The sequence below is a fragment of the Saccostrea cucullata genome, unplaced genomic scaffold, assembly GCF_032062105.1.
Source record: "Saccostrea cucullata isolate Sc308-1 unplaced genomic scaffold, CSIRO_AGI_Scuc_v1 ctg551, whole genome shotgun sequence".
Classification (NCBI taxonomy): domain Eukaryota; kingdom Metazoa; phylum Mollusca; class Bivalvia; order Ostreida; family Ostreidae; genus Saccostrea; species Saccostrea cuccullata.
This window is the reverse complement of record NW_026920663.1, coordinates 25001-38275: the sequence shown is the minus strand read 5'-3', so window position 1 is coordinate 38275 and position 13275 is coordinate 25001. Positions and strand designations below refer to the sequence as shown.

General features: G+C 32.4%; 1 protein-coding gene across 1 annotated transcript in view; it reads left to right on the top strand.

The window, feature by feature from the left end:
• The first annotated feature begins 1638 nt into the window (after positions 1-1638).
• Positions 1639-13275, top strand: part of LOC134254793 (DNA repair protein complementing XP-C cells homolog) — a 12361-nt gene continuing 724 nt past the window's right edge. The window contains exons 1-22 of the mRNA XM_062737314.1: positions 1639-1666; positions 2061-3373; positions 3654-3738; positions 3931-4015; positions 4488-4703; positions 5059-5121; positions 5396-5482; positions 5977-6374; positions 6743-6879; positions 7223-7273; positions 7512-7604; positions 8093-8239; positions 8635-8692; positions 8893-9004; positions 9375-9419; positions 9730-9774; positions 10202-10291; positions 10569-10650; positions 10957-11050; positions 11582-11675; positions 12105-12200; positions 12545-13275. The exon at positions 12545-13275 is cut by the window's right edge and continues 724 nt beyond it. Of these exons, the coding sequence (XP_062593298.1) occupies positions 2077-3373; positions 3654-3738; positions 3931-4015; positions 4488-4703; positions 5059-5121; positions 5396-5482; positions 5977-6374; positions 6743-6879; positions 7223-7273; positions 7512-7604; positions 8093-8239; positions 8635-8692; positions 8893-9004; positions 9375-9419; positions 9730-9774; positions 10202-10291; positions 10569-10650; positions 10957-11050; positions 11582-11675; positions 12105-12200; positions 12545-12664 (3495 nt within the window). The 5' untranslated portion in view covers positions 1639-1666; positions 2061-2076 and the 3' untranslated portion in view covers positions 12665-13275. The remainder of the gene's footprint in view (positions 1667-2060; positions 3374-3653; positions 3739-3930; positions 4016-4487; positions 4704-5058; positions 5122-5395; positions 5483-5976; positions 6375-6742; positions 6880-7222; positions 7274-7511; positions 7605-8092; positions 8240-8634; positions 8693-8892; positions 9005-9374; positions 9420-9729; positions 9775-10201; positions 10292-10568; positions 10651-10956; positions 11051-11581; positions 11676-12104; positions 12201-12544) is intronic.

Here is a 13275-nt window from a genome sequence, read left to right as displayed (position 1 = left end):
GATTTGAAAGATACTGGTGTTACTCTCTCCTTAATTCTCCAGAAACAAAATATACGAAAGATGACAAAGCTGCATCAAAAAAGCAATATTTGAATAACTCCAATATATTTTTAAAAAATGAAATTAAAGATACAGGGATTTTAGTGAAGGAAAAGGGTGTGTTTTTCATGAACTCATTTGCCAAAGGTAAATTAATAAAAGTATATGTATCCTCTTTTTTAAACACAAAATTTAGCTTAACTGTTGCTAGAACTCATGGGTGGGTTCAGGATTTTTTTTTTTTATCAAGGAGGCGGTGTGGGATTCATGACTACCTACTTCCTGCCAGTATGGAATGGATTTTTAAACCCATCAATTGTGCCTTGCTCTGAAAGGAAAGGATAGGCCCGTGACTGGAAAACCCGGTATTCAAGACGTATAATTTGTCTTTTTATGTGAAAGAATTATTTCCAATTTACATGTAGCTTCGGAGTCAATATTATAATCAATCTGATTAAAATCAGATCTTTGTTACGCTCCAAAATTCTTATGTCGATGTACAGCATTTCGAAGCGTAACAAAGATCTGATTTTAATCAGACTGGAGAGTCAATCAGAAAAAAATATTTAAAATCAAAACAAAATTTTATACTTCTTGCAAAAACTTTGAAATCGATCGATATTTGCTAACCGATATTTTAATCTAATATTTGAAAGCACTGAACTTTTTTGGGAGGGTGGGTTGGTGAAATAATCCGAGAAAGGGTACAAGAGGACAGTGAGACTTCTGATGAAAATTCTACGCTGCAGATCTGTCGCGTTATGGTTTTGTATTCTAGTCTCTGACCAAATATATAGATCTAACGCTACAGATCTCCCGTTATGCAAAAAAGCTGCAATTTGCGGCGCAATATATTTTGCGCACTTTTGGGGAGAATTTCTCCCCTTTCCAGCACCGGTCAATTAACTACCTTTCACTACCTAATTCTAGGCACATTATTTAACTAATCTGCCTATTTTATCCATCTCTCAACCGTTTATAGTTGTTTCTACAAGTGAGAATCTCGCTTGATTAAAATTATTTGTTAGATTGCTGAAAAATCACTTCAAGCGAGTTTATTGCCTGTAGAGACAACTATTAATGGTCGGGAGGTGGATAAAATATACAAATTGGCTACAGAATGTGTCTAGAATTAGGGAGTGAAAGGTAGTTAATTAACCGATGCTGGAAAGGGGAGCAAAATTCTCCCCAAAAGTGCGCAAAAAATATTGCGCCGTAAATTGCTCTTTTTTGCATTATGCGATCTGTAGCGTTATGGTCAAAGACAAATTGGCCTATAATGCCCTGTATAAAACCACATTGCTACAGATCTGCAGCTACGCTGGACTGACCATTAATCAACATGATTATACAATCTTTTCAGACCCCCCCCCCTTTTTTTTCTCTATACCAGAGAATTCTAAAAAATGGCTCAAGAGAAAATCCAGATTAATATTCCTCAATAAAAAAGGAATGAATGGGTTTAAAATAAACTAATATAATAAGGTCAGTGTAAGTTCTAATATTTTCCTCGGTGCGAAGTTCAAGAAAAATACGAAATATAGATGGTACGACTTGTCTGAAAAAAGGGGGGAAAAGGTTGCATAACCGAAAACCAAATAAACACAAACACGTGAAACTGTTTTCAGTGAGTATTAAACCACAATTGCATTTTAAAATTATATTTACTGTGTATAAAATGTTCTATGAATATGCACGAATTAGTGCACCAATCCATAATATTGCCATATTCATTAGATTTGTTAGTTATGTAACCACAGGGACTTGCTCCCGGCGTGTAATAATTATTTATTTAAAAAATCATATACCGTAATAATAAAACTAAACTTATATGATTTTTTTTAATAAATAATTATTACACTCCGGGAGCAAGTCCCTGTGATGTAACGCACATATATATGTAAACCGATACTGTGATATACTTGCATGATCTGCACAATTTTAACCCGCCTACAGCAGTAGGGTGTTGCTTAAAAAAATTCTCATTCCAATGTTATATTCAATCCTTGTGAATTTTTCAGGATTCCTAATTTCACCATGCCATCACGGAAACGCACTCATCAAGAAACTGACAATGCGGTCGCAAAAAGCACAACAGTCAGAAGGAGAGATCAAAGAAAGTTAAAAGCAAATGCAGAATCAAAGATTGGTGCTGGTGGCAATAGAATTAGTCATGTTGAAATGACTTCTACAGTAAAGTCAGACAACCGCCCAAGAAATATGGACTATGATTTTAACTCAATAAAAATGTCAAACGGTTGTGATCAGCTGGTTGCGAGAAAATCAAGAAAGAGGGCTGCAGTGGATCACTCTGAAGAATCTGACAAGGGTGCAGGGAAATCAAGAAAGAAGACACCGAACACTTTAGATGGTAAACCCAGCAGGACTAAAAGTAAAAGACTTAGAGGCCATGCATCCCAAATAGGTTCAACAACACTGCATGATGATGGTACAAAGAATGGAAATAAGACTAGTGGACGAAAGCAGAAACAGGTTTCAGGTGACGGAGGTGATGAAACAGAAACTAGAACTAGAAATGTTCAGAGTGTAAATAATCTGAGTGATTCATGTAGGCAGAAGTCTAAACGATCTGCAGGGAGAGGTAAAACAAAAGGCAGCACAATGGTGAAAAGTGAGGTGAAAGATGAAGATGTTCCTATTAAGCTAAAAACAGAGGCACCCGAGAATCTTGATATCAAGTTGGAAAGCAGACTTTGTAGTGAGAATGTTGAAAAAACTTGTGGTGAGGAAAATGATGAGGTTGGTGTCATGTCATCAAGTGATTCTGATGATGAGTTTGAACCAGTGACAAAAAAATTGAAGTCCTCCAGCGAAGAGGAAGTCCATGAAACAAATGAAGATGTTGATAAAAAGAGTTTGCTTAATTCAGTATCAAAGAGTAAAGCTCCTATAAAAGCAGGTGGAAGGAGGAAAAGAGAAGCGAAAGTTGGAGATAAAAAGCAGCTCAATAGTAAAGGACAAGAAACAAAGAAAGAAACTAAAGACAAAAAAGACGTAAAAAAGAATAGTAAAACTAATGTTAACAAAAATTCCTCATCAAAACGGAAAAACTCAGGAAAATTAGTAGAGAAATCCACACATGAATCTCATAATTCTAGTGATATTTCTTGCCCACCAGAAAGTGTTCATTCTAAAGGACCCTCAGACAAGCCCAAGAAGCCCATTGACCATTCTGATGTAATGTCAGTGTTACTGCACATGGAGGGTGTCGGTGAGAAGGCGGGGCCCTCAGGGATGTGTGTCGGGGGTCAGGACAGTGACGGGGGGAGTGAGGGGGACAGCGAGGAGGAGTCTGACTGGGAGGAGGTCAAAGGTGAAAAAGATTAACAGATTAATATTCTTAGAAATGTTGTAGCCATGCATCGATATGGTTTAATCTGCAAGTGGCAAAACCTCGATTTTCTTTAATATAGACAGCATTGTGTTATTTGTCAAAGAAATGATAAAAGTTTATAAGAAAAATAAAACTGAAAATGATGAATTTTTACTTCTGTCATAAGTATTTTACACAAGTGCATTAATAAATTCAGTATGAAAATTACAAGACTAATGATGATAATAAGATACATGATATATACATGATTTATTTTTAGATGTTGAAGGCAGCCCTCTGAAGTCTCAGATTCCCAAAGAACCAGTGGAAGTGATTTTAGAGGCCCCTAACTTCCTCAAAAAAAGGTGAAATTATATCATATTGATTACTCCTTTGTAAATCATCTGTTTATTTACATGTAGCTTTGAATTTATGCAACCTTGATAAAGGCTTAATCTAGAAATTTTTAGACAGTGTGATATAAATTAGTAATTGAAGATAAAATATGTTGTTTGCCATTTTAAAGAAAGAATTTTGTTTTCAAATATCCCAATCAGGAAGAAGAAGGAATTTGATTGGAAAGCCTACGTCCAAAGACAAATCAACAGGTTTAACAAAGAACTAAGGGAGGATATTCACAAGGTTAGCTCTTCAGTGGCAACTGTGGTAGTGCGCTCTAAATACTGTACGTGTACACAATTTAGCATATTCAAAATTTAGCGCGATCAATGGGATTCGGAGTTGGTGGTGTAATCATGAATTAGCGCTACACATGTTCATGCCATATATTCTATTTATAAATGATTTCTTTGCTGTATTCTTGTATTCTTCGCCAAAGCCGCTAAAATATGAAGCTTTCTATTTTAAGTACACATACAGTATATTGATAAAAAAAAACTTGTTTCTAAGTCTAATCAATTTATCTGCTTCCTGTTTTTAAGTACAATGCGTTATCTGCTATTTGTTTGCTGCATGTGTCAAATTTTGTCATACGACTTAAGACATTGAAAGATTTGAGTTTGAGTCGGGGAAGACAACTCTGGATTGATTTCTCCTAAAGATTTTTCTTGATAAAAACAAAGGATATGTTTGATTTTTTTGGACTTCATTACAGGTACATCTGATGTGTTTGCTGTCTACGGGTCGGTACCTGAACCAGGTGTGTAATAACTTGGTCCTGAGGGGTGTGGCATTGTCCCTCCTGCCCCATGAGTTCTCCTCCCTCCCATCAGAGAAATATGAAGTATCCACTCATACAAGATTTGTAAATTGGTACAAAGGAACAATTAGTATTGATCCTAGCATTGGTGATAATGAGAAATCAAATCTGGTATGTGTTCATTTTGATATATTTGGTATATTTTTTGTATTCAGTTGATCTTTAAGTAAATGCATGTGTTCAGTCAAATAGCATACATGAATTGGCTATGATACAATATAATTAACATTTAAAAAAAAAAAAAAATCCAGTTTTCTTTAATTTTTTTTATGAAATTTCTTGATTAATTTGAATTTGATTTTACGAATTAGATTTAGAACATGTATAAATTGTAAATTAATAAACAGAAAAATTCTACAACATATTTCAAATCATATTCATGTAACAAAGAAAAAAATTAAATTTATTTTTTTCTTTGTTTCATGAATATGATTTGATATCAATATATTCTATGTTTTGTGTCTAGCCTGAAACTCTGGTAAGAAGAATGGAGAACAAAACAGTGGCCAGTCGTCAGGAGTTTGTTTTAGTAAGCATTGATAGTACTTAGTCAACAGTATACAATATTCAACATACTCAGATACACAACAATATTATGGTAGAAATTGCCATTGAAATGAAATGTTTAATTTTTAAGCAAAATGATATATGAATGTAAAAATTTGTAAATTCTGCATCTGTACTTGTATAATTTACCAGAGACATGAAAAGTGGAATTTAGAGTTACTTGAAACAGGTATGAATCAAATGTGCATCAGAATGCAACGACTCAAGTTGATTCATGTATGTCCTATTTTGAACAGTTCTACCTAGTGATGTTGAGATGTATAGGTATTAATGCCAGACTGGTTACATCTCTACAGCCCCTACCTCTTAAAAATACAAAACAGGTGAGCTTTATTTCTACAAAAATCTCTTTCATTACACATGATTATGGCTTTGACTTAAAAGAATGAATTATCAAATCGATGTACACGTTCGTTGATTATGAACTTGATTTGGTATTCTGATTTTGTTCATATCAAAAGAAGTTGAATTATATATGTATATGTTTATTCACCAATCAAGGGCCCACGGGGTGCATGAACAAATTATTACAATATGATAATATTGATTACAATTCTATATTATAGATGTATAATGTAACATGACTAGTGATTAGGTTTGACATTGAGAAGTGCATCACCACACTTGATCAAAAGCATAGAAAACCATAGGATGATAAAAAGAAAACACAATTAAATAAAAATGATAAATATAAGGTAATTAAAAAAAAATTCTTGTAGTAATGGCAGTACTCAAATATAACTAATGACCAGTTGCCAATTATATGCATGTTGATCTCAGTTCACTGTTACTGTTTTGTACTTAATTTCTTTAACAGGAAGATGATGTGAAGAAAATCAAAATAAAAGGAAACCCAGCTGCAATACAGAAACCCATCAAGGAAAACTCCAAGAAAAACCCCACTGAAAAGAGTAAGGCAGAGAGTAAAGTCAAAGAAAAAGAAAGTAAAACCAAGTCAGAGAAGAAAAGCAAGGATAAAAAGAAACAAAGTGCTGCTGGGAAATCTAAAGGTCAAAGCTCTGTGTCAAAAACTCAAAAAATCAAAAACAAGAGTCTTAGGGAGCGGGACTCCAAAGTGAGGCCGAACAGTTACCATGACAACAGTGATATTGATGACTCAGGAGATGATTTTGAGCCTGAAAAGGACAAAGAACATCAAGGGAAAAAGTCGAGGAGTTCAGATAGCATGAGCAGTTCTGACAAATCTTTGGAGAGGTAAAGTTGTCTTAAAATATTTTTTGTTGTTGTTTGATTTAGAAATCTTAAAGGCAATGGTAAAATAGAATCTCTTTTTGAGATGATATTACATGATTTTATTGTAATAGCTCCTGATTTCATTCCAATTTTCTCACAACAGCTGCTAGATGAAATGAATTTCAATCCTAATCAGTAATAAAAGTTTGAATAATAGTTTCTGTACACTGAAGACATATTTCAGATTGTAAAATATTTTGGACAGAGTGAAAATATATTTGAAGTAAAAAAAAAGCAGTTTATAAATCTGTATAGTCATATTCTTATGAAGATACACGTAGAGGTGTACATATTTCTGAATTTTTGTTGTTTTATTTGACATTAAGCAGGTTAGACAGAGATTCCGATTTTGAGGAAGAAACAAAAACATTCAGGTCTCCAGTCAGAAAATCATCATCAGGGAAGAAGAAGAACAAAAAAGTCTTATCTTCAGACTCGGATGGTGAGGACCAGGTGTCCAAACAAGGTATGGAGCAGATCTTCCTTTCGACATCGCATTTGATCGCAAGCCACAGGATTTGTGCCCATTCTTTTCTTTATTCCCATTTTGTTGAAATAGAATGGACACAAGTACCTGTGGCTTGCAATGATGCTGTTCCTTTTTAATTTTACGGAGACTAATGGACTCTTTATATGTCTCTTTGGCTGAAACTAGAAATCGTGATTTAAAGAATTTTATCCCAGTTAGAAGTAATTTATGGAAGAAGAAAGTGATTAATTTTATTGAAAATATTGATCAATACTATTTGATGGCAAGTTTAATTGTTGGTTTGTTTGACTTTAGATAAATTAACTGCATGATTTTGTAGGTTGTGACGAATGGGTAGAGGTTTATGTGGAACCTGAGAATTCCTGGATGTGTAAGTGAGAAATTCTCTATATGACTTAAAGATAGTGAAGAAAATTTGTTATTTTGGTGTATATGAAATGTCTTGTTATAATTTGATATATATTAAAATGTTCTTCATTTGTAGGTAGAATTTTTTCAAGCATGAACGTATTTTCTTTCAAAAAAAATTATTTTAAAATTGAAATTTTGTCAAGCATTTAGAAAGTCTCATTTCCATTACAAAAATGTGCTTGATCCCTCTGTTTCAGGTATAGATTGTCTGAGGGGACACATTAATCGTCCTTACCGTATAGAGAGTGCAGCCACCCAGCCTGTCCACTATGTCATGGCTTACAATGAAGGTCAGATTAATAAAAATTAGTGCAGCATGCTTGGTTTAAATTAAGATGAACAATCATTTTAAGCTTTTCATCCAATAGCCATGTATTATTCTTTCTGTTTTTTGTGTATTTTAAGTTAATTACAAATTATTTTTTAATATAGTACAGTTTACTTAATGAAGTATAGCTTAATTAAGACCATACAGATTGCATACATTACTGTATGCAGGGAAATTTTTGCCCAGTTTTATTTTTGCTCCTATAGCCCTCATTGGAAGTGGACATTTGTAAAAAGAAAAACAGGGCAGATTCAAGAGATATGACATAATCTTTTTAAAACAGTTGTGTCTGGATAAATTTAAAAGGGAGGAGGGCAAAAATTTTGCAAAGTGTGAAAGGGCAAAAATAACCTTTTTATACAATACACTTTAAGAATATAATTACGTTGGCTGACATTGTTCTTTGCTTTGTGTCAATTAAATTTATGAGTAACATAAAATTTACTTCAGATGGAACGTGGAAAGATGTGACAGCCAGGTATGCTTCTAACTGGATGACAGAGACCAGAAAACTACGGGTGGATCCAGAGTGGTGGGATGAGACATTGAGTGTGTATAAATGTGAGGAAGACAGGGCTGAAGATGAGGAGATAAAAGGTAAAAAAGAATTCAATGATGAAGACTTAGGCAAATAAGTGAATGAATTGTTTTGGAAGTTGTATATGAGAAGGGGTTGAAAATATCATCAATAACCATTAATGGGTGATTTGCATCAATTCTATTACCACCCAGTTTTAGGGAGCTTGTGGATTAGATACCATTTGCAACAATGTGGAAAGTTTTAAATTTTGACAAAATTTGCTTTATTAAAGAACAGGTGTAATATATTATATATGGCCGCAGCAGTTTATTTAGATATATTAATTTAGATATATTTATTATATAATAAATTTAGTGTAGAAACTAGAATTCAGAATTCAATCTGGAGTCTGAAAATATCAGGATTAAATATTGATGATTAATAACTAGGTGTTTTCTTTATTGTTTTTTAGCCAACTTAATGAAGAGGCCACTACCCACAAATATTTCAGCTTATAAGAGCCATCCTCTGTAAGCAGGGTTTTAATTTCTCAAAGTTAATTCCATGAGCATCTAGCTTTATATCTAATTTTGTTTAAGTCGTAAAATAAAATGTAAAGCACATGCACATATTACAATTCTTGTTTTAAACTTGAAAAAGAGAAGGTAAGTCAAAACATGGTTCTGTAATTAATGGGAATTAGATATTGAAGTCAATGTGTTCATGATAGATATGCCCTTCGGAGACATTTGTTGAAGTTTGAGGCTATCTACCCCGAGTCGTCAGCACCACTAGGTTACATCAGAGGGGAACCAGTTTATGCCAGAGAGTGTGTACATCAGGTAGGGTACCAATATTGTTTAGCGGAGCTGACAAAATCATTAAATTTAATTGGCAATAATATGTTATGATTTCTATAGTTATATGATATATATTAATTTAATGGCTTCAGTTCATTTATTAAAAAAAAAGTATTTAGCGCCATATTGATCCAGTTCAAATATCTATAATTTTGACAGTAAATGTGGGAACTGGTTGAGGTTCTGTCAAGCCGGTGTGTGGATTTCATGTTTTGTAGTTGTATACATATAATTATGATTTGCAAATTTTCAAATAATTCTGTAGTAAATATTCAGATAATACTGGCAAGATTTGAAGATTTACTTCAGGCAATCATTTTTGACACGTAAATTTTGTTTTTGATATTTACAGTTACACTCCAGAGAAACCTGGCTGAAAGAGGGCAGAGCTGTGAGAGTAAGTACTCATCAATTTTATACTGTAAATTCCTAATTATTAGCGAGGAATTTATTATCGCGTTATTTCGCGAAAAGCAGTAAACGCGAAATTAAATTACTCGCTTTTATTTTTATGGTACTAAATCTCATGTAAATTCTCCTGATCAATCGTTCTTCCGCGAATAATCATTCTCGCAGTTTGACATGAAAGGGCTATTTCGCGATAATAAGTACTCGCGTAAGATAAGGAATTTACAGTACATAACAATCAGAGGGTTAATTATTTTGTCAATTGAAAAACACTTTACAAAATCTTTATGCTATTTCAGATTGGAGAAGAAGCATACAAAATGGTTAAATCAAGACCAAAATGGGTATGTAATGAATTTAGTGTATAAACTGAACAGCCTGAAAAATGTTATTCATTACATTAGAGACAAGAGGTTGACATATGTATATTAGAGCATTTGAATATAATAATTTGTTTTCTCAAAGGAACCTGTTTTTGCAGCAGTGCCAGAAAATTTGATTGATTGAATCATTATTTGAAAAAAAAAACAACTTACAAAATAACATGAATTGTGTACAGATTTATTTATCAATTTAATAGAGAAAAAAATTATTGAGGTATTCATCCAGTCTCTCAGGCATTATTCTGTCATTTTGCTGAACCAATCACAATGTTGTACACATTTTGTCATGAGCACTGTTCACATTTTTATGGATTTTCAGTTGTTATATAATTTCTTTTTTATTTTTACACAACAAAAGTCTTACAATGCATTTTGTGATCATTTACAGAATAAGCCTAAACTTGACCCTGATGCCCTTGACCTAGAAGTGTTTGGATTATGGCAGACAGAAGTCTATATACCGCCTCCAGCTGTGGACGTAAGATTTTTGCATTTGGTGTGCAGACAAAATATTCTAGTGAATTTGCAATAGATGGAAAATTTTGACTTGTAACAAAATTTAATTGATTTTTACACCAAGGAGTTAATAACAAATGTTATAAATTAAGAAATTTTTTTTTTAAAAATTGGACCTCTCTGTAATTATGATAAACAATGTATGACACACATATATGATTTTAAGTGTGAAAAAATATATTGTTTTTAAATTTCTGTGGAGAGTTGCTTTTTCATTATTAATTTATTAAAACACACAGGGAAAAGTCCCCAGAAATGCATATGGGAATGTGGAAATGTTCAAACCTACAATGTTACCAGCAGGGACAGTTCATCTCAAAAGTATGTATACAAATCTTCAAAATTACTTTAAGTTCAGTGTATATATTTAAAGTAAAAAAGAATGATTTAATATGAGAAAATCTTTCAATTTTAAATTCAGTTGGATTTACATATAATTAATAATTAGAAAAAAAATTATATATATTCACAGGATAATTTAAGTAATCAGATAATGAAGAAAATCACAAAAGTTAGTAAATTATTTAGAAAAAAGAATAGTCACTCATTAATATTTCAGTATTAATGTATTCATATACCATTAAAGTTTTTAAAAAAATTCCAATGATAAAATCATTATTTTTTCAGTCCCAGGTTTAAACAAGGTAGCTAAGAAGTTAAACATAGATTGTGTTCCTGCTATGGTGGGCTGGGACTCTCACTGTGGATTCTCACATCCTGTGTAAGTATCTGGTTCGCGAGAGCCTCTTCATCACAAATATTTTTCACCAAGAAACGGTCCTTCAAGTCCCATTGTTAATAACAACAAATAAAAAAGGTTTGATTGCAAAAATAATTGTGGCGAATTAGTTTACCACCAGTAAATCTCGACATAAAATCATCACGAATAAAAATTGGTTTACAGTACCTTACAGAAATATGCCCCCCCATAATAAATGCCTCCTTGTGACCCCCAGTCCTTTTGTTCTTTGCACTTGTTTGAATGTGTTATTTAATACACAGTGCAAGTATACATGTCTGATATTCTGAAGAATTAAAAAAGTAAAATTAACTTGATAAATGTAGATTTACATTTCCTATACTTGGCGAATTTTAATTGATCGATTTACTTTGTTAGATGGATTCATATTATCAAACTGTGTGATAGTTACATATGTGTCTTTCTCTTTGATGGATGTGGTCTCATTAACAATGCATTGATTGTAAGTGAACACTTTGTGTTTGTTGTAATAAATTGTGATTTTTATTACAGATTAGATGGATTCATTGTGTGTGAGGAACATAAAGATGTTCTACTGGCAGCTTGGGATGAAGAACAGGAAATTCAGAAAGAAAAAGAGGCAGAGGTAAATGACAATTTCTAGAATCCAAAGTAACTTAAAGTCAGTACATGTACTTAAAAGTCTAGAATACTATTAGAAGAAAAAAATGTGAAAATACCTTTTTTTCACTAATTCTGTACAAGGCTAATTTTATGGTTTGAATTATTTAGTACTTATTCATTATGTACATGTGAAACATTAGAGATATGGCTTCAGAATCAGTTAAGAAAGATTTGGTTTAATTTCATTTTCATTTGCAAGATCTAGTCTTTCATTAATTATCTTCAAATTATTAATTGAGTATTGTTATCAAGTTTATTAATTCTTATCTAACTACTGTATAATCTATCTTGTTTCAGTAGCATTTTTTGAGAAGTCTTACAATTTTTTATTACCTTTTTTTTAAGGTAAATTATAATATATACTTATTACGGTAATTATTTCTTAATCCAGAAAAAAGAGAAGAGGGTAATAGGAAACTGGAAGCTTTTGATCAAAGGACTATTGATAAAGGAAAGAATCAAGAAAAGATTTAACTTAGTTGACAAGGTACATGTTTTTTGGAATCTCTGTCTCTTGAATAATTTATTTGCTTCAATAATACCCCCAACCCCTCATGTTCCAATACATGTAAAATGAAAGTACATGTAGTTTAATTTAATCGGGCCAGTGCAAAATAAAGGCTGGTTAAATCTAGGATTACACTGTACTTCCAGTACTCACATATCCCCCCACAGTCACTCAGTCACACCCTTACAAGCATGTTAACTATGTTTCCTCTGACATTGTTGAATTTCACATGTTCAGTAAATCATTTATTCCCAAAATCCATTATGTAAATTGTTCTTTCTTTCTTAGCAAATTAAAGTGTGTAATTTATTAATGTTTAATAGGAAGAAGAAGAAAAAACACAATCAAAGTCGAAGGGAAAGAAAGCAACAGATGCTGAAAAGTCCTGGCCTCGAAAGAATCCAAAGTCAGGGAAATTATCACACACACAGGAAACTTTGTGATGCGAAAATCCCAGAGAAAAAAATGAAAAAGCTAGTGAAACTTGATTATATCCATATCACTATAAACATACAGGAAAGGAACATTCAAACGTAAAATCCTTGTGACAAGAGAAACCCGGTGAAAGGGGATTATTTCCACAAAACTTTAACATTTGGAAAACGAATGTGTTCTCATAAAAGCCTTGTAAATAATGTTTTAAAGTAGGGTCTTTAAGGATGAAATATTTAAATATTCCACTTATCTGGTAATGATTGTCACTTCATGACATCAAACCAAAATCCTCATTCAGAGTGATTTAATCTTATAGTCAAATATCATGCTATTTAGGAAAACATGACATTGCATAATAAGCATTAGTAATATACAGAGATATTAAAGAAAAATTGAAATAGAAAAAAGTATTATAATTTAAAGACACAGATAAATAGAGAAATTTAAAGTGAAAAAGGGATTATGTGTTATTGATATCATGTTGCAAAAAAGCATAGTCCTCTTTAAAATAGATATAATATTTTTCTTTGTTATGCATTAATTTTGTGAGAGTTGTTGATCAACAAAATGCACAGCTGGTCTTCTGGTTCATTGCTTTCGATGATAAATCTGTTACGCA